We start from the raw sequence: 22,778 nt of genomic DNA, 5'->3' as shown, positions 1-22,778 counted from the left end.
CCATACTATTACAGATGAATTTAACGCTTCTCCTGTTTCCCACTTCCAGTTTTGGTCATCTGATCTTTCTAATCCAGCTTCACGGGATAACCCAATTAGGTATTGATCACCACTAGGCTGATTATTTGGACAGTTAATGTCAAGGTATTGAGATACAAATTCAACCTCTTCAACTGTTGTGAGACTAGCAAGTTTTCCATTTGAAAATCCACATTCATCTTTTGCTATGGTCACATTTATTCCTTCATAATATTCAACTCTAAAAGCAGTATACTGTGATGACTGATAGTAAAAAGTACATACTGAAAAAAAATATCAGTGTTATATAAGTAAGCACGAAAGGTGCTTAAAAAATACCACCTAATTTCACCACCATGAGATGCCCATTGACATCCTCATACCAAATTCACAAATGACAGACATTTTATCCACTACAATAGGCACTCTAGACCCCCTATAAGAAGGGCCTATGCACTGCATTGGTCCTGACAAATCCTGCTAAAGATCAAGTAGAGACCCCCTTACCCCAATTAGCCTACATAAATAATTGTAGATACTACCAGTAACCTATGTTATATGACCTAGGAATACCAAATAACCTACTGTATTACAGTCCAACTCTACTACATGTCTTATTCCTGACAGCCCCCTCCCCCAATAAAGTTTGACTATAGAGACTCTTTAGGTCAAGTAGCCTAGATTATATATTGTAGATACAACCAGCAACCAATGTCATATTATCTAGAACATTGTAAAGATACCATGACCTATTAAAGACCACATATACACTGCCTTAGTTCCGACAGAACCAAATATAAAATTTCGACTTAGAGACCTCTTATATTGTATGACCGCCCCCATTTCATTTCCCAACACTTTACCTACCTATTGTAGATATAATGATCTAGCACATTTTAAAGGAATATAAAATGAGCTATTACAGACTACCTACTGTACATACTAGTTCTATTATCCCCTTTTGAATATAAGGTACTTATCTCATCTGGGCTCTCCTTTGCAGGTACTAGAATACAAATACCAATATTCCCGCCAAAAATCAGAACAAAAACTGATTTACTTGAATAAATTCAAAGTATGTATAAGTACATTAATCTATTTAGACTCTTCAAATGAATGAAGGGAAACATTTTAAATGTTTATAAACATATGATGAGGTTGGAATCCACTATCTCACATTTAAACATACTGTATTTACTGACAAAACTTTTTTTTAGAGAAATAACTTTAAAATAATAGTTTTGTTAAAATAAATCTATTTATATTAAAACGATGGAAAGCATAACATCGGTATATGAGAGAAATATGAATTATTCTGTAAATTTACATGATTAGATGTGGTGACCTATTTTACATTTCAAGTTTACTGTCTCTAGTCATTGATGCACCCATAACCTGTATCATCTTCATTGATTTCGGTCACAGATACATCATTAAAAAGGTTGTCTGAATGACTATTCAGTCAGACATATACATGCTCCCTTTCTTTTATCCATCCGTATTGTGCAGTAAATTTGAATGTTTATCTGGCGTGGTGTCTGTTTTAATCCAAGTGATGCTCACATTTTATTTAATTTCATTTATTTATTCGACACAATCGGTCAAGGGGTTGCGACAGCAACAATGCACCATGACAAACAAACTATCAGCAAATGAGAAAGCTGCATTGTGCAGTATTAGAAAAACTTTATTTTGATTTCACTTTTTTATTTTTAAATAGGAAACAGTATACAAATAACAAAACAATTAGGTATAGTAGAAACCGCACTGCATTATAGTAAATGTACTATAATATGCATTATGTACTCTTATGTGCTAGATCATAACATTGGTAGCTGGTGGTAATGTATATGCAATACTGTATCTAAGGTAGGCTACTTGGGCCCGGGGATCTCTAGTCAAACTTTAGCGGGGTTTGTTAGGACCAAAGCAGGGCATCGATGGTCTGTAATAGGCCATTTTGGTATTCCTACAGTACAATGTGCGAGATCTTATAACATTGGTTGCTGGTAGTATCTGCAATATCTATGTAGACTACTTGGGTAAAGGGGTGGGGTCTCTAGTCGATCCTTTAGTGGGGTCCGCCAGGACTAAGGCAGTGCATAGGTGGTCTACAATAGGTCAATTTTGTTTTTCATCGAAGATGTCTTCTGTTTCCACGTAAGGCTTATCCCTATGGTGGAACTGTCCATTGTTGTGGTCAGCTTGATATTTGACATAGGAATATGAAAATTGAAGTGTTCCTATACAGGTATGAAACCATCCTTCAAACATATAAAAATCAGGCTTTTTGAGTAATCCTGTTAACAAACACATATACAACGCATAACCTCTTCAAATCAGAAAGAATGTTCAAAATAAACAGTTTTACACTGACTGCTCAATTGACTTGTCTGATAATTGTTGGAAGAACATAATTTGAAGAAATAGAAGTACTATTTTTAGACAAAAGTAAAAAATATTGGTGTCTGATTTGTATTAATTTAATTTTTTTTTAGAGGATGACCCTAAACAGCATAAATGCTGACAATCAAGGGTATCCTCACAATAAACAGATAAAACACAACAAATATAATCGTAAAACATAAAAACCGGACATATAAGAAACAACTTGGAAATAGAAACAGCTTACCAATTGGAAAATCAGTGGATTGTGCCATGGTTGTAGGTATTGGTGTTGTTGGTTCTGAAGTAGTGTTTTGTGCTAGACAATAGTATAGAAAATATTCTGCAAGTTAATTATCTACTGCACACATTCATCATTTATTATTACTTTATGAAAATGACACAATCTGGATCTATCTATAAAGATTTCAAGTAAAATATCATGGAGAAACCATAGCACTTCTGTTTGTGAAATTTTTTTTTGCAGGTACTATTGAATGAGTATGGTTTATTGCATTCCAGAACAAATATCCAACATACGAAGTATGCTGCAGTATTAAGCTATTGAATTTATGAAACTATGTGTTATGATAATGGATATGTGACATTCACGCTGTCGTCCAGTTTAACTTGACCATTGTTTTTTTTTATTAAACTAGCCCATTTTAAACTACTTTAAAAAAGGTAAGAAATAGAACAATAAAAAGGGTACAAATTCTTTTCAGCAAAGCAAATAAATGATTAATAAAGATAAATTGTATAGATATAGTTCAACATAATCTGTACTGTATTGATTTTCCCTATAATTGATAAACACCAGCTTGCTGTTTGTTGGTCTTACCTCTGTAAATTTTCACTTCACAAAGAACGACATTCCCTGTCTGCTGATAAACGCTTACATATTGACCAATTACAATTTCATTACAAATGAATTCTATAGGATTTGATGCCACCATAGAAGATGAGACAGTATTTCCACATTGTGTATTTCCAGCAAAAGGCGATATATTGTTATTACCAATACGAACTTCAGCTCCTACCAATCTGCTTTCTAAATAGAAATGAGACACATACTGTGTTTTCAATATAATTTAGTAATATAAAAATCTATGTTTTTTATACATTTTTTTAAGAAAGTGTTTTTGTCCATAATAATATATCATTTTAGTAGTACCATATAGCTTAAACTGTTTTAATGTAAGTGCTTACCACAACCAGGACAATCAATCCCACAACAATCATGATCTCTGTTAAAAATTACAACTTTTGCAATAGCTGTCGGTGTCTCAAGGTCAACATACCACCATTGATCACTTCCCGCACCTAAATAATAATATAAATACAAATATAAATTACATCATGGATGATTATATCAGTATAGAGTAGAACCCCTCTTTTAGGACACTTTCCAGCAAAACGAGGGGAAATAATCTGACAGAGACACATTTCAGTGTGCCAAATGTTAATTCAACCTTTAGTAAGGGGACAATATTTTTTTATTCATTACAAAAACAACAGACCACAACGGCCACTTACTCACAACCATGATCAACGGTTACACTTACTAACCTGTATGGGAACATGATTCTTGATAATAATTGGTGTTTGTGTTGCCATCTATAGCTTTATCTGGCGATCCATCTGAGAATATGGAACTTTGAAACGCTTGTACTGAGGCTGCCATCTGAATCTCTATAAAATATAGTTAAAGACACTATCTCTGTAGTTGTTGATTTATTAAATTATGGATATATATTAATTTAAAAACATTAAACCAGGCCTTCCTTGTACGTTTTATAAAATGAGAAAACAATGTACACATACTACCTTTAGTAGTTTGTGCGTTGAATGTTCTATCATGGAATTTAGGCCTATGCTGAAAACAGTGGTAATGTACATACTTTGTATTCCTTGCTATATAGAGGTTTAACTTGCTTTTGTTGTTCATATGTAGGCCTACTGTTTTTTATGTCAATTACTTTTGATAAAGGAAATGCGAGGGAAAAAAACATAATATAAACAGCTTTCCATTTGAAAATGTGCTGGTTTGTGCCATAGTTGTATGTTCTGTTGTGCTTTGTGCTAGAGTTTTTTGTACTGCAAGTTTTTTAATGAATTTATAAAATATCTAAATGCAACCATTCACCAAATAAAATATAATAATATAAAATTTCTATCTATTTTAAATGTATATTGTACGGCCCACTACTGTATTAATTTGTAAAATGTGGTAAAATAGGTTAAAAGTTTGTATTGACGATACAATTGTTGCTATTATTTCTATTTTGATGATGTCATCGTGGGTTAACATTTTGATGACATATATGTCTGGGCTGACATTGTATAAGGTTAATCAACCATTACATCTACAATGTAAGGCAATTTCACAAAAATTACAATTTCCAAACAAAGAATACATTAATTCATGCACTCATAATATTATAATGTCTATGTTAATTACAATATGTTTGCATGGAAACTTCAACTTAAAGATGTTTTGTCCCTTGAAACACAAAAAATGAAGGTCAAAATATTCTAAATTTAAATTGGCCATATCAAAGTAGTATTAAAGTTGTTCACTTTAAGTCGAAATTTCGAGCCAAAAACAACAAGTTTACGTAATTAACAGGTAAATTAATTTGATTACATTTCGTCTGGAAATCGTCGCGAGCGAAAGTAAACAAAGATTTCAAACCACGAGTATGCATTATGCATGATGCTAATTAGGATTGTTTACAACTCGTCATGGTTGAGAAGGTGTTTTCACACAGATCGCGAGGAAGTTTTATGATTATGCATACAGAGTAGCCAAACAAGCACGTTGCATTATGAGATGTTTTGATCGAAAACTTTGACTGGAAGTCAAAGTTATTTTTTTAACAAAAAAACGTCTGTATTTCAGTTAAATGATTTTTTTTTCGACTAATTTTTGGTGAAAGTTAATAACTATTATGATACTTCAAAATGACCCACTTTTTTTTAAAATCTCTTTTTTTTTTTTTTGGAATTAGTCAAAGGGACAATACATCTTTAAAATTTAGTTTAAAACTTTGTTGTTAGTACCTTTTTTTTGGCAATGTATAAAATTAATAGAAACCGCTTACCAAAAGTAAAATCAGTGTTTTGTGCCAGGGTTGTAGGTATTGGTGTTGTTGGTTCCAAAACAGTGCTTTGTGCTAGACAAAATAGTAAATAACATATTCCGAATGTTAATATCAACTTCAATAAATTAAATAATAAAAATAGTATAATTAACAAAAAAAATGTAACTTGAACTCGTCACTATGGAGGAGTTAAGTTATCCGCTGCACAAACGCCACATGCACGTCATACATTAGAATATTGCGCACAGAAAACGTTATGCCATTGTGACCTGAAGAAAATAAAATGTCAGTGTGCTCTCTATTTTGTGTCTAAGTATATACAGTTTATACACTATACACTATACACTGTATACGTACTACATACAGTGCAGAATAGGTGAAAATAACGGGACCCGCCTTTTATTCCAATTTTTAACATGATGATGTCATCAAAATGAAACACGTAGATAGCAATTTTGGAAGGGAATTATCTGAGCAACAACATGTTAACTGGTTGAAGAAATTTGGATACGTAGAAAATGGATGTGCACTCTTTTAAATGTCATGAACAAAATATGAAAATACGACTTTTATAATTCAACTGGCAATATGATGGCATCACAACATCCGATGTGCAAAATTTGTACATGAATTCATATCTACAATTCAACAGTTTCCAGGAAACGTTTCATTCAGAGGAGCTATAACATATTGAAATTTACTGGAATGATGAAAATAAGTGACCCAAGCTATTCTTTAAAAATGGTAATCATGCGAAAGATAATTGATTGACCTAGACAATATTGAAATCTGGAAACACAAGGAAACCTATTGAAATTCTATCCAAAATCATTTCATAGAACCTCCACAACTGTTGTGAGACTAGCATTTCTATTTGACAATCCACATTTATATTTTGCTTCAGTCACATTTATTCATCAAGACCTTCTGAGCATAGTGAAATGAAGAAAACTGAACTGGACATGAAGATCTGTCAAAGATCATCCTGCAGGGCACATGGAAACATGGCATGCAGTAGAGATGGAATGCCACAACACAGGCCCTTGCACCTAAGCTAGAGGAGACTGTATTTAATAAAGGACGTATGGCAGCCTTCATAGCTTTTAGCGAATCATAGCGAGTGAGTGGTTAAGACAGTGGAACCGTAATTACGTAGCCATAACATTGGCAAGGGTTCGAGGCTCACTTGCTCCTTGGTTCTGGTGGTAGAACGAGTCTTCTCGGATAAGGACTATAAACTGTAGGTCCAGTGTACACATAGCTCATGTGCACTTTAAAGAATCTAGTACATCTTTCGAGGCGAGTAGGGGGTTACTGTACTAGTCCACACAAACACAGCCACTGTCACACACAGCCATTGTGCAATTGGGACTGGACCGTTTTTAGGTGTTTACCACCTGTTGGTCCCGATCCTTCACTAACAGTGTTAGTGAGAAGTTGAATAAATAAAAAAATAAATAAAATTTAAAAAAATAATATTGATGTACTTGGTATCAATTGTGATGATTTATTTATTGAAAAAATTTACTTTAATCAAGACTTCCAATTGTACTAAAAACAACACAATTGATCTATAAAATGTGTTGTACACATCTACAGTAGGTTAGGTTGCTAAAGCATTTTTTAGAGGGTCAGTTTAAGTCAGGTTGATTTAAGGGTTTTATTTTATTAATGGGAGTACTAACACACATTATGGCCTAGATGCACGTGGTATTATTATGTATTGTTTGTATCCCTATTTTAAGTCTAAAAAGGGCCAATCTGGGAAAAAATTAGAAACAAGTGTTTCTCAACTGATTTGAGTTATATAGGTTCTATATATCCACCAAAAAAAAGTTCCAGCTCATCTGGCCTGGGGAAAGCCGCCATTTTGGATTTTTAAAATGGCCGCCATAAAATACATATTTTTGCTCATATATCAGCTTCCACATCATGTATGGATATGATTTTGGTGGCAAAGTATATGTTTTGAGGGTCAATGAATCCAAATACAGCATTTTGAAGTTTACTGAATGTCCGCCATCTTGTTTTTCAAAATGGCCGCCATAAAATACAGATTTGTACTCATCTCAACTTCTACATCGTGTATGAACGTGATTTTAGTAACAAAGTGTAGTTGTGAGTGTCAAGAAATCGAAAAACAGCATTTTCGTAATTCACTCAATGGCCGCCATTTTGTTTTTCAAAATGGCCACCATAAAAATACAGATTTTTGCTGTTATCTCAGCTTCCACATAATGTATGGAAGTGATTTTGGTGGCAATATATATATTTTGAGGGTCAAGGATTTCAATTACAGCATTTTTTTGAAGTTCACTTAATGGCCACCATTTTGTTTTTCAAAATGGCCGCCATAAAATACAGGTTTTGCTAATTTCGTAGCTCATATACATAATGAAGACATGATTTTGATAACTATAAGTCTATGTTTTGATTGTTACAGAATAAAAAATCAGCATTCTAAAATACAGAGTCGGAAAGTGATCAGATCTTCTTATTCCATTTAGGACCAAACTTCATAGTTGAAGGCTACTGCTCCACTGGCTTTAGATGTTGCTTTTTTTTTGCATACAGTTTGTTAAATACAGTAATAGTTTTAAAATTCCCAATCAAACTGGCACAGCATATAATAATAACAACATTTATGTACAATCCCCTTTGTCTAGTCTCCGAGATCTATCGCTATCACAATCCTCATTATTACTATGTCAATGTCGTGAGTTAATCACAAGATCGAGTTCCATACTGATTACGACCAAAGAGATACACAAGAAGATACCAGAGCGTGTACTGTAACTATCATTCGCGAGAAGAAACTAATAAACAAGATATTCTAAAGAAGTTACATAGACATGTAAAGATATTTTCCAAATATAAAGAGAAGCATGGCCAACTTGCTGTTAAAAGTACAACTTATGGATAAAGCAAGTAACATATCTTATGAATACATGGTAATACACTGGGAGATCAACACTAGTCACCCTAAATGGTCTGCATTTATGTTTAAATCTAGCTGCTTATCTGCCATCCTAATAACCTTCGATCAACCAATGTGACGTGAAGTAATGCAAATAGTTAGAGAAAGAAAACTGCCATTTGTCGTCAAACTCGAAAAACTCTTTAAGAGCTTTCTGGGAAAGTCAAAAAGATATCAAGAACATTTAAGCTGTGGCTGTATCATTAGATGGTATAACTTTTTAGGCATGATTGTGCAATTGGGAGCTCCAGGTTGAGATATAGCATCTACAGTATGCTTTCATATTTGCAGCAGCTGGTCATGGCCAAAATGCCAAAAGTGGAAGGCTATCTCTGGAAATGCTGAAAGACAAATTTCAAGATACATAAGGTTTTCTCTATTGTGCTCATGTCTGAAAACTGGTTCTTCACCATTATAACACGTTGCATGATATCCATTCTTTTGGAACATCTTGTATTGTATGTATATGGAAATTTGTCGTTCAGGCATATTGGCCATCATGGTCAATTGTCCTATACTGTGTCTATATCTGGAGACAAAATGGTACATCCTCATCTCGTGTCATCATTATATGATACATAGCTGCATCCTCTAAGAGCTTTAGAATATACAGCTCTCTTTAAAGTAGGTTATGCACAACGTCAAAACCTCAACCCACCAGTATGTCCAATATAACCCAAAAAAATAAACTCCTCCGTGTCTGATTATTATGACTGGTAGATGAGCAGCTAGATATACGTTTTCAGAGTGGCTGTACCATTGTATAAACTGTTGACATGTTAATTGGATAAAAAAGAATGATCGGCATAAACTATCGTCGATTTGTCCAGTTATCGCATTATACCTACATGCATAAATCCAGACCAGTTATGGTGAAGTAGTGTTAGTCCCCAGTGTATTAGGTAAACCATCCATTCAGTCACATAAGATATGTTGCTTTAAATTGCTTTACTTGCTTTATCTATAATGTATCTGATTGGAATATGCTTAACTAAAGTTGGCCATGCTTCTCTTTAGGATTTGGAAAATATCTTAAAATGTCGTCTAACAAACTTTTTTAGAATATTTTATTTTTAGGTTCTTCACGCGAATGATATAGTTACAGTACATCACTGATATCTTCTTGTGTACAGTATCTCCTGGGGTCATAATCATTGTGGTTCCCATATATTATCACCAACATATTGACTTATTCTCGTCATCACTTTCCAACTGTATTTCAAAAGCTGAATTTTGTTTTTATTCTGTAACCTTCAAAACATAGGCTTAGCAAAATCACAACCATAGTAGCTCAAAATGGTGGCCATTGAGTGAACTTCAAAATGCTGTATTTAGATTTCTTGACCCTCAAAACATAAACATTGCCACCAAAATCACTTCCATGCACGATGTAAAAGCTGAGGTACGAGGACAAATCTGTAAATTTTATGGCAGCCATTTTGAAAAACAAAATGGCGGGCATTAGGTGAACTTTAAAATACTATATTTGAATTCCTTGACCTTCAAAACATATACTTTTCTACCAAAATTACGTTCATATGATGTAGAAGCTGAGATATGAGGAAAAATCTGTAAATTTTATAGCAGCCATTTTGATTTTCAAAATGGCGGCCATTGGGTGAAATTCAAATTAATGCTGTATTTGGATTCCTTGACCGTCAAAACCTACATTTTGCCACCAAAATCATGTCTATACATGATGTAGAAGCTGAGATAAGCACAAATCTGTATTTTAAGGCGGCCATTTTGAAAATCAAGATGGCGGTCATTGAGTGAACTTTAAAATGCTGTATTTAGATTCCTTGACCCTCAAAACATACACTTTGCCACCAAAATCATTTCCATGCATGATGTAGAAGAGGAGATATGGGCAAAAACCTGTATTTTATGGCGGCCATTTTGAAAATCCAAAATGGCGGCTTTCCCCAGGCCAGATGAGCTGGAACTTTTTTTTGGTGGATATATAGACCCCATATGACACAAATCAGTTGAGAAACACTTGTTTCTCATTTTTTCCCAGAGAAAGTGTAAAATGGGGATACTAATGTGGTATTTAGTAGAACCCCAAAAGACTGGTTTTCCCTTGGTCTATAACTTTTATAAATAACGGTGCGTTCATAAGTTTAAAGAAAATAAAGAAAAAAGAAAAGGAAATAAAATATACAATAGTGAAAAAGTACAACACTTAACTTTTGATGGAGCATAGGCCTATATAAGTATATTTATTCATTATTATTATCAAAATTATTAATATCTTATTATTTAAAGAAATTTTATTAGGCTATTATTGAGGATATTATTTAATTTATAATCTTTTATATTATTTATTATTATTTTATGATTTATGTTCTTGTTAATACTGTATTATTATTATGAACGTTAATCGTGGTTTGTAATTTATTTACAGTGGTACTATTTTTATTATTTATGTTTTCCTAATTATTTCTATACCTTTAGTCTTATTTTTAGTATTTTATGAACATTTTTATCTTAGAACAATCATGATTTATGTTTTGAGAGTTATAATGAATATAAATTTTTAAGAAGAAACCTCCATGTAACAGTTAAGTGTTGTTTACAGTGATAAAATAATTAATAATATGAAAGGCCTAAAATAAACCAAACTTAGCATTTGTAAAAATTAACAAATTAAAGTATGAAGTTGAACTAAGAAAATAAAAATTTAAAGTCAACGAATACAGTAAACACAAATAGTAATTTTAAAAAGATTTACAGAGATGTACACCAGTCTTTCTCTGCAACATTAAATACAATAATAGCGAAAATTAATAAACAAAATTATAAAGCAACAATGCAAATTAGCTCTTTTTTAACTCGGATCTTTTTTTCCAGGCAACTTTAAGAAAATTCTTACAGTATTTGTCAAATGCTGTCAAGACAGCTTTACTAGGATCCAAGTTAATATCCCCCCCAAAACTATAGTAGTTTTTTCATTAACATCAGCATTTATAAAATGTTCCCATGTTGCAGACTCATCCAAATTTTCAAGGTCATTATTTAGCTTCACTAATTGGATCTCCCTTATAGCATTAAAAGCTTGGCAATTAAATAAAAAATGTTTTCTATTTCACCACTCTGACATAAAGTGCAGTGGCCAGATATTTCTTTAGACCATTTACAGGTTCGTCCATCTAGAGGTAAAGTGTTGGATCTTAATTTAAATGTTAAGCTTGCACCTGTTCAAAATTCAAATAAATAACTAAAAATACTTAAACTACAGATGTAACCAGTTTAGATTTTAACATATTTACATTCATTAAACATTTTTTTTCAGAAGGAGTTAAATAGAATGTTCAGAATATTCAGTTGACTGCTGAAATCACTTGAAAGCTAAGGCGGACAGAGGTAAAATAACTTAATTAAATAAATACAGCTTACCAATTGGTAAAGCAGTGGTTTGTACCATGGTTGGTGTTGTTGGTTCTAAAGTAGTGCTTTGCACTAGAGAAATAAAAAGAAAATATTGTGTTAACTTTTTATTTCATACAAATTTGTAAGTAGAACAGCAGAGAGGAACCATAGCATTTCAGTTTCTAGAATAGGTGGTGTAAGTATTGTTGGTTTGATATGCTTCAATGCTTCGCAGAATAGAAATCCATCTAACCAATGATTGGTAAAATAAAAATGTGATCAGAGTGATACTGTAGTTATGAAGCACTTGTCATATGATGAACGTTTAGATTAAGTGGACATTTATGTTGGGTGATAACGATCAGCGGGCTAACATTAAAATATTTAATACTTAAAAAACTTTCTTTGACAAATTTTAGACTAAACTAGGTACGAGAACAAGAAAAAAAACTAGAATTTAATTCGTCACTTTATTATAGGTGATCATTTTTATCATTTTACTGAAATAATTTTTTTTTTTACATGCACGTACGTTAACATACGATCAGAAAATGTTGATGTATGCCATCCTATTATTATACAGATATTGCCTGCTTAGAGGTGAAATATAAGATTTGACATCCCCGAGGGAATGATATTATGTTCGAGGGAATATATATATCCCGAAGCGGCAGCTGAGGGATATATAATTCCCCGAGAACCTAATATCATCCCGAGGGAATGTCAAATCTTATATTTCACCGATATAAAAGGCGATATCTGTTATATTATATAGCCAAGAACAAGTCTGCTGGGTTGGGTGAAGCTAGGCTAGGCCTCCTATTCTATAGTATTTGTATTGTATGTAAACAAGCCTCCTGCCTAGACACCTTACCTTGCGAAGAATAATATACAGATAATTACTAATTAATGATTCCTTGGCAATAAAATATTCACTTAGGCCTAGGTCGTTTAAATTAACAGAAGAATTTCCATCAATAAGCCTATTAATAATAATATTATAATCAGGTAGGCCGAATAAACAATTCATCGTCTTCCCTTCGAGGAGCCGAATCACCGGATGTTCAGCGCGTACTAATTACTAGGTTACTACCGTGAGTATTGACCAATCACAAACGGTGTTTCATCACATTTAGGGAGGACTAATAACAAATGAGGGCGCTATGTATGCATAGTTTAAATAGTTTAGATGAATAATAAGCTGCGTGGCGCAACGGTGGAAGCGTTGTCTTGCGATGGAGTGACAATTCCACTCGAGTTCAAATCCAGTAGATGACTTTTGTTTATTTATCGGCAAACGCGAGTGTTGCCACACGAAAATTACACAGTCAATATCATCGAACTCGAGAATGTATATGTTTAATGACAGGGGACACGATAATTACGCGAAAATTAATCGGTCAATATCATCGTTCTCGAAGATATATACGATTTACGATCCTCGCAGCGGTAGTCATGTGACGCAGTTTCAACCAATCACGTTCACATATTTACATAGGCTATGTAATATATGCTTATATTGCTGAGTTGTGCCTATTATATGCCATATACAATATGTACAGTATATAATGTATATCTATATACAGTGTAACATAGGTGAAATTACGGAACACACATCATGTTCTAATTTTTTGGTATGATGGAATTATCAAAATAAACTTGAAGATGACAATTTCGAAAGATAATGAATTGAGAAAATAAATATAAGAATTGGAAGAGAATTTGGCACGTAGAAGCGCTGTGCGTGCTCTTTGAAATTTGTATAACTTTGACGAAAAAAATGAAAAAAATACTTTTTAACTTCGACTGGCCATATGTTAACGTCACAACATCCGATAGGCTTGATTTTTATATGAATTCATATCTACATTTCATCAGCTTTCATAATAAATTATAATCATCAAGGTAACCTTCAATTCCGAAGAGCTGTAAGATATTCAAATTTACGGCGAAGGTGAAATTAAATGACCTACGTTATTCAAGTTTTTACACGTGATGACGTCATCAAAATAAAAATAGTGGCAAGTCATGAGAAAGTCAATTAATTGAGTAATCACATACTACAATTTGAGCGAAAATCAGGCACAAAATATCAGAGATGCGTTCTATTGAATGTGATAAAATATGACGAAAGAAAAAAAAATAATAATTTTAAATTCAAGTGGCCATTTGATGACGTCACAACATTTTGTACGTAAAATGTGTACATAAATTCATATCTACAACTCAATGGCTTCCAGAATAAATTAAAAAAATTGGGGGTCATCTTGCATTCTGAAGAATTATTTTCATTTTAAAAATGCCTTATTTTTCACCATTTTCAGCACTTGTCATTTTTAAGCTGCTCGTATAGCGTTATTTTAAGTCGGAACTGACTCAAATTTGGTGAATGTACTAAGGATGGTTAGTAGAATGCGATTTGTAAAAAAAAATTGTATTTTTTACGCTTTTTAAGTGTCGCGCGCAAAATTTTTTTTTGCGCAGTAATTTTTTGAAACAAGCAAATGGCCTAATTCATGCTCTAAATTGATCAAAACTTAATTTTGAGCATTTTAAATTTTTAACGCGCAATTTCACATGCATGACCCTACGTGCGCGTGCGTTTTTATTTGCTAATATTTTTACCCTTGACCTGAAGTTTACGTGTAGTGAATTTCATTAATATGTGATAATGAATTATGGAGATATTATTGATAATGTGATTTCACAAAATGGCGTATAAATGACGTCACGGATGAGTGATCACGCTGAAAAACTAACTACGACTAAACTAAATTATTTTGTATATATTTTGAAATTTTTGTGATTATTGACATTTAACTTTTTGAGATAATTGACACACAAAATCTGTACAGAAAGAAATAAATAAGAAAAACAATAATAAAGATTTTATACAATAACAATAGGTGATCATTTTATTCTAAATGATCACCTAATTAGTAGAACAGTATAATACAGCTGGTCTCCTTTCTTCTTCTCTCTAATAGTTTTAATGGTCTTACCTCTGTAGATTTTCACTTCACAAAGAGTGACAAAACCCTGTTCCTTATAAACGCTTACATATTGACCAATTACAATTTCATTACAAATGAATTCTATAGGATTTGATGCCACCATAGAAGATGAGACAGTATTTCCACATTGTGTATTTCCAGCAAAAGGCGATATATTGTTATTACCAATACGAACTTCAGCTCCTACCAATCTGCTTTCTAAATAGAAATAAAAGACATGTACAGTAGTCTGCTTTTAATAGGCCACAAAAAAAAAGACTATTTTAGTTTAATGTCCCCCGCATTCTGAAAATAATTTGGAATTTCTGAATTCTTCTATTACCACCACCACTGACATAGTTTAAAGTAGCAACTTTACCAAACTCTCAGTTTGCAACAAGTTAGTCTGTAGAACACCATAACTGTCTAGACTATTAGCAGAGTTCCTAAACATTAGCAAACTAGTTTGTCAAGAAGGTGGCCTGACTTTTGCAAACTAGTTTTCTGCAATTGACCAATATGTTGGTCGAAACTGGTCTACACTATCTAGCAAACTTTAAAAACTTGTCTTGCCAAACTTGGAGTTTTCTCAAGTTTGCAGTGTAGTGCTAGTGTAGACATAGGCTTTAAGCTTGCTGGCAGGATAAATGCTCTACATACACACACACACACACATTGACACACCAAAGTATTTTTACAGCTTGCATATCCAAAATTATTGGATAAATATCCATATAGTTGTGATTGAAGTTCTAAGAATAATATTATGATTTAGATTACACTTATAGAAATATTGCTGTAAAAGAAATATATATATATATATATAAACCAAACTGAAAAAAATGACAATGCTGTGGGTATCAGTGGCTGATATCCTAACAGCTGACAAAATACCAAAATATATATATGCTGTTGATACAAAATAAATGGTACATCTAGTACCGCGAATTATTATTATTAAAAAACACTTTTATTTCGATGATACTTCTGAAAACAATTGTGACATCCAGAAGAGCATCAGTATCACCGAAATATTCATCAATAAACTATTGTTGTTGAATAGTTCTGTAAAAATATCCATATATCATTGTAAACATTCATTTTTTTAGAACTAAATCAAGATTTACATATACCCTCTCTTATGCAATGTCTTCCTTATTCTCACAATTCATAACATGCTAATTTGTAAGCGTTTGAAAGTATTTTAACAGCTGTTAGGATAATTAGGAACAATACATCTATAAAATAAGTTTACTTATTAGAAGACTTCACACTGATAATGGAAAGTGCTTTCTGATACATGTAAGATGATTGCCTGAGATGAGATTACTATTAAAAGTGTAGCGTTGTTATAAATTGTCTCTAGTACTCCTTATCTTAGTAAAATAATACTGTATATAATTTCAATAGTGCATTATGTTGTATAAACTGTTGTTTAGTTTATGTACTTACCACAACTAGGGACACAAGCTCCTACTCTGTTAAATATTACAACTTTTGCAATAGCTGTCGGTGTCTCAAGGTCAACATACCACCATTGATTAGCATCATTATCATCTTTTGAAATAATAATTATCTTATTAAAGTATTAACTACATGTGCTGCAATTAAGCATAGAGATATTATAGTGTTGACTAAAGAGAAGAGCAAAGTAAATAGAATAGCAGGTTTTGTTGTAGACTTAGACCCTTAATATTTCTCAAGAGGATTCTTTAAATGCCAGTAAATTGTAGTGACGATTGGTAGTAGCTTAGTATAGACACCAAGTAAAAATGTTTACCTTAACTGCTCTAAAAAGGAGTTTGTTAAAAATGTTTAATACTTTCAAATGGAAGTACAATTTCAGTTTGAAATAGACAAATAAAATGGTTACTAGTGTAACCACACACATTAGAATGAACAGAATTAAACTATGAAGGTTTTACATTTTTTTTGGATCAAATATGGCAGCTAAAATGGTATATAATTCCCCACTTTATATTTCAACACCAATATTTGATAATCCCTCTTTATTGCTTTCATTTCATTTAGACAACATAAACTAATACACACTAACAACAGCCATCACTACTTACATGTATGGGAACATGATTGATTGTTAAAATAAGTATCTGTGTTGCCATCAATTGCATTGGCCGGTGAGCCAAAATAAGTAGAACTTTCATAAGCTTGTACAGATCCTGGCAGCTGTATCTCTAAGTATTTACAATACTGAATTATCAGTTAGTTTCTTACAATTTGAATTATAGGAGTATTACAATGATAAATAATGATTTTTGGTCCAATTACATTAATTAAAAATACAATATTTTATTTCACAATAACCATAACCATTGGTTCAGAATTGCTGGAAATTACTCTAAATTGTTAAATACATCAAATTACTTCCATAAATGTATCTTACCTTCAAAAATAGTGTTGGCATCTGTAAAAAAACATGTACAGTAATACATTTAATGATGTACAGTAGTAGTATACAGCTTTTACTCAACACTTAAATTGTACTTTACATAATGCTACTATACTTTTGTTGCTAATATGTTCTGTTTTTGTGTCTATTACATTTAATAAAAGAATGCTGAGAGGGGAGTTTTCCATTGTTGATGTCCTGTACTCATTAGACGAAGGAGCCCCGGTTACTGGGTTACCGTTTTCAACCATTAGCGGCGACTGATGTGAGTGATTAATGTGTCTTACGGACGGTTTCAAGGACTATCCTACCAGTGGGCTGTTCACTGGTCAAATGATCAACACTTTGTATCACCGTTTGTAACTGGAGCTGTGACGACCTTGCAAGAAGACTAGACCAGCATTTTTAATTGAAAAGTGCCTTGGTATTAACATGGAGATGGAAACAACTTTTTCTATCTTTCTTTCTAAAATAAATGGTCACTATAGTTTCAAACTAGGCTTAGTCCACCACCGTAGTAATTACGAATCGAAACATAAATTAATATTGTTGGTATTCTTTGGCCGTTAATTACATCTTGCCATGTTTTATTTTTTTCTAATGATTTGGCGAACCCTCCAATATTAATTAGGCCTACTAGCACAGGGTTCAATGAATTTTGAAAAGTTATGGAAATGTGGTCTAACATATAGCAATTCAGTTTTTGAAGGCCCTTCTTCCAGATCCGAGCCTTAGTTATGAATGAAATATATTCTGTGTTTTCATGTTTAAAGAAATTGTACATCATTTCAGATGTTTCGCGCTGCGTTTTTATTTGTTGACAATGTTTTGCACTTCGTCTTGTTGGCAAAAGTAACGCTCGACTTCCGCTTGAGCTTTCTCCGTACATAATTAATATGATGGTATTCATTTCATTTTTTGTACATTATTAAAAAATAGCATACAGAACCCCATACGGAACAGACCCTGCTCTGAGAAAACACTTGTGGGGGATTCCCACGAATACGGCATGATGGAATAGCTATGATATAAACAGAAGACTTTGGAGTAAATCGATTGTGTTTTTTCAAAATTATTTGAATGGATATAAAAATATCCAATATGTAACTTGTTTAGCACGTTTAAAATGGATAGCAAAACATATTTCAAACAAAAAACCCGAATTATTTCAAATATCAAAAGGCACAATCAAATGGATATAATTGTACTGTACATTATTCTATACGGATTATCGGCTAGCACATTCTTTCAAATGGATAGCACATTCTTTCAAATGGATAGCACATTCTTTCACATGGATAGCACGTTATGTAGCACAATCAAATGGATATAGTACTGTACATTATTCTATACGGATTATCGGGTAGCATTATTTCAAATGGACAGCACATTATTTCAAATGGACAGCATATTATTTCAAATGGATCACATTAGGTAGCACAATCAAAAATGGATATAGTACTGTACATTATTCTATACGGATTATCGGGTAGCACATTCTTTCAAATGGATAGCACATTATTTCAAATGGATAGCATGGATTGGGTAGCACTTGTAGGGTTTTCTTAATATTCAGTCAATTCAGTGTTGTATACAGAAAAGAGTAGTCAGTGGCCTTAACATCAATTAATTGTATAATTTGCACCCAACGTCGATTAGCAAGAAACTCAGGTCCAGTTACATTGGTGTTCATTGGTCAATGGGAAATGAACAGCACACTTTTGGGTTGTGACAAAGTTTGTTAGTGATAAATTGTCTTTGGAAAAACACATTAGTTGGGCTGACCATGGGCTCCTAAGGGGCCCTCTAACATTGGGCTGCTCATGCTCATTTCTTAGTAACTGCACACATGTTGGATTTAGTCTATCAAAGTTTATTTGTGGTATAAAGGGTAGTTTCAGCTTCTGTGTTAGTAAAACTCATTTCTTCTACATCTGCACATCATAGCAGTGTTCAGCACAGAACTTCATAGTTAACTTTCTGTATTTAGTTCGGCAGTTTCTCATAATTATTATTATTTGACTGCTATACATCGTACAAAGATCAGATTTCAACATAAACCATTGCAAGTGCTTCAAGATTAAGAATTTCCGAGCTTAACTGGAAACGGTAACGTGGCAAGCTGAAAGAGATGGACAGACAACATAGGAATGGACTGGGAAAGAATTTCGTCACAACACAGGCCCTTTCCCATGATGGACAGAGCTAGAAGAGACTGGTGCAGTGATCAGCGCCGCCAACATTTCTGTATCAAAACTTGGGCACTGTCTTTTTACAAAGCCTGGCCTCTCTTCTTCCTCCTTCCTCTGACATTTAACATGAAAGCAGCGGATAAATTGAATAAAAGTTTACTTTAATATCCTGGATTTATATAGCGCCTAATGTTGTGAAACCTCTAGCGCTGTACATAAACTAAAACGATAAAAGGGATTCCAACCATGGCAAAAAAAAAAACCAAACAGAAGTAAGGGGATACACCCTCGGTCTAATTGAACCCCGGTCAGCACCAGTTGTGTCTCGGTCATCCCGGACTCAGGTGCCTCCTGCCCTACTTAAACTAGAAAAAAATAAAAAAAATTATAATTATTATTATTATTACTAAAGTAGGCGTGTTTTAATGTTTAATCCAAAATATAAACCAATTATACTTTGCCTAATATGGGTTTTTGGTTAAAATTATGGGCCCCTCATAAGGTCTACTATTTTAGACATCTCTGCCCATAATTTTAACAGGAAACCATTGTAGCTCTTGCTTACCATATTCACAAAGAAAACCTATTGAATTTCTGTCCAATATCATTCGATCGGTTTGTTTGTCAAACATTTGTCTTTCTATTTGTTGAAATCGAACAACAGCATTATTGTTATTGCTTCTACTAGGCTGATTTGGACCCCATTGTATCACAGATGAATCCAAAGCTTCTCCTGTTTCCCACTTCCAGTTATGGTCATCCGACTTTGGTAATCCAGCTTTACGGGATAACCCAATTAAGTATTGATCACCACTAGGTTGATTGTTTGGACAGTTATTGTCAAGATATTGAGATACAAATTCAACTTCTTCAACTGTTGTGAGACTAGCAAGTTTTCCATTTGACAATCCACATTCATGTTTTGCTTCAGTCACATTTATTCCTTCATAATATTCAAATCTAAAAGCAGTATACTGTGATGATTGATAGTAAAAATTACATGCTGAAAACAAATTTTATGCATTGTCAGTATGTAAATAAAGTACAGCAGTTCAATTTTTTTGTTACTTTGTTTTGCTAGGCATCTCAAATATCAGATCTCAGGTGTGTAACATTATCACAAACCATGAGCTCCAAACTTAAGATCTTCTGGGCATAGTGAAAACTGGTGGAAGACCGGACCCCTTAACAACGGCATAACAACAATGCTTCGTGCATACTCTTGCGAGAGCGTGCTGTAATACAATTTGTTGTTGAAAGACCGGAACTATGCGACCTCCAATAAAAACGATGGCAAATCTCTCTACTAAATTACATTTATTTTCATTATTATAAAATACTAGATCTAGGTCGTACCCATAGATGGTTCGAATACACAGTAATTTCAGCGTAAAAAAACTTCTGATTTCAAATGTACGTACCGCACGACTATAATACATTGTCATTTACAGAAACGAATAGACACGATGATTTATGTACTGTAGACAACTAAAATTAGCACCCTGGGAATTACTTCCGAAAGAGAAACTTGTCACAAATGAGTCCAAATTTTTTATTTGGATTCATTTAAACAAACCCAATTTGTGTTTTGTATGTAACATTAAGGTTGAGGGATGGGGAAGAGGATGGGTACAAAGAGGAACAATTTTTAAATATATTCTTTATCCACTCAGTAATGAAATATTTTTTTTTTTTTTTTTTATTGGCCTATAAATAATATACCACTAAATATAGTAGAACATTTGCAATTGAATACTTTGTGTTAAAACTGTCATAGTCGATTGAAATAGTAAAGTACATGTAACGATACACCACTACGACGATTATATTTTTTGTAATTATTAATTAATACAAACATTGAGAAGCAACTGTCAGTAATAGAGTTTATTTGTATATTATGTGTTTATTTATCGAACAGTGCCCACACTCTCAGTAAGAAATTTGTAATTCAAATGGCGACCAAAAAATGGTTAATATGTATTTACAGTATTGTCAACGTATTGCAATACTATAATAATAATAATAATAGTTCATTCTTATATAGCGCATATAAGCAAGCTCTCAATGCGCTGAACATTATTACCCCAGTCATTTCCTGATCAAACACCTATGGAAACATACTCCCATATATGCAGCTAGTAATCAGCGCAAAGTTGTGTCTTGATCTAACCGGGTTCCCAATTATACACCTGGGTGGAGAGAGGCAAACGTAAGTAAATTATCTTGCCTAAGGATACAAGCAATGCGAGAGTTGGATTCGAACCTCGGTCTAACGATCAGTAGTCGAACGTCCAACACACAGCGCCACACGCCTATATCTAAGGTTTTAAGTTTATTCCCCAATGGCCAATAAATTTACCTACTTGTGTTAAACCAAATAATTATACTGGGAGAGACTGAGAGATTGGAATGTTATTGAAATGATGTTATTGATTATTGATGTTATTGTTATTGAAAATCAATACATTTGTATAAACATATATTAAATCTATCAAAATCAGCCTGTCTTCAACATTATGATGCTGTGCTTCAGCTATTAAAAACAATTATCATAGGAGGAGATAGGAAAACGCGAAGCATCCTCGTATTATTATTTTGTGCTGCTATTTTTCAAGATGGACATCCATTAGACAGTGTATACCACGACCGGAAAACACCCCTATTTGGGGCGAATCGTTGAACCTAAATTCGTTTTAATTGTCAATAACTACCTTTCATTTAATCTATATAAATTCTATTTAGATTGGTGTAGAAAGGCTGCTGAATTGATTTGAACTCTTTAGAGTTGCATGCTTAAAGTAGACAAATGGAGGTAAAATAACTTTAATAACTATAAACAGCTTACCAATTGGAAAAGCAGTGGTTTGTACAATGGTTGTAGGTATTGGTGTTGTTGGCTCTGAAGTAGTGTTTTGTGCTAGACAAATAATAAAAAACATATTCTGAAGGTTAATAACTATATAACATTCAACCAGAATATACATATTTATATTCAGTCTAACACAGCTTTTAGCGAAAAAATGACCGGAAATACTTTTACTGACCTTTGACCCAAAAATGACCAAATTATTCTTTAACATTTCAATGGACAAACTGTATGGTATCAAATGAAAACATACACAATATGCTACCCATTGATACCCAACTTGTATTGAACATTTTTAATTATGAAGCTAATTGAATGGAAAATGTGCATATTTTGATTACAATTTTATACAAAAAGTAGCGTAATTGTTATGTTTATTTATATAATATTAAATAATTTAAGTATTTGGAAGAACTATTTGGTAGCAAATGAAAGCCCATAAAATAGTCTATTCATTGCTA

At 33.0% G+C, this 22,778-nt stretch overlaps 1 protein-coding gene across 1 annotated transcript in view; it reads right to left on the bottom strand.

The window, feature by feature from the left end:
• Positions 1 to 22,778, bottom strand: part of LOC144848324 (uncharacterized) — a 55,165-nt gene that overhangs the window by 10,067 nt on the left and 22,320 nt on the right. Inside the window, exons 9-19 of the mRNA XM_078705038.1 lie at positions 22,297 to 22,368; positions 17,254 to 17,274; positions 16,925 to 17,044; positions 16,302 to 16,406; positions 14,859 to 15,068; positions 11,884 to 11,946; positions 5,508 to 5,579; positions 3,973 to 4,095; positions 3,613 to 3,726; positions 3,245 to 3,454; positions 2,651 to 2,722 (exon numbers count right to left, since the gene is read on the bottom strand). Of these exons, the coding sequence (XP_078561164.1) occupies positions 2,651 to 2,722; positions 3,245 to 3,454; positions 3,613 to 3,726; positions 3,973 to 4,095; positions 5,508 to 5,579; positions 11,884 to 11,946; positions 14,859 to 15,068; positions 16,302 to 16,406; positions 16,925 to 17,044; positions 17,254 to 17,274; positions 22,297 to 22,368 (1,182 nt within the window). The remainder of the gene's footprint in view (positions 1 to 2,650; positions 2,723 to 3,244; positions 3,455 to 3,612; positions 3,727 to 3,972; positions 4,096 to 5,507; positions 5,580 to 11,883; positions 11,947 to 14,858; positions 15,069 to 16,301; positions 16,407 to 16,924; positions 17,045 to 17,253; positions 17,275 to 22,296; positions 22,369 to 22,778) is intronic.

This window comes from Antedon bifida, chromosome 7, assembly GCF_963402885.1.
Source record: "Antedon bifida chromosome 7, ecAntBifi1.1, whole genome shotgun sequence".
Classification (NCBI taxonomy): Eukaryota; Metazoa; Echinodermata; class Crinoidea; order Comatulida; family Antedonidae; genus Antedon; species Antedon bifida.
Note: the sequence above shows the minus strand (reverse complement) of the source record. Positions and strands in the feature narration are given on the sequence as shown.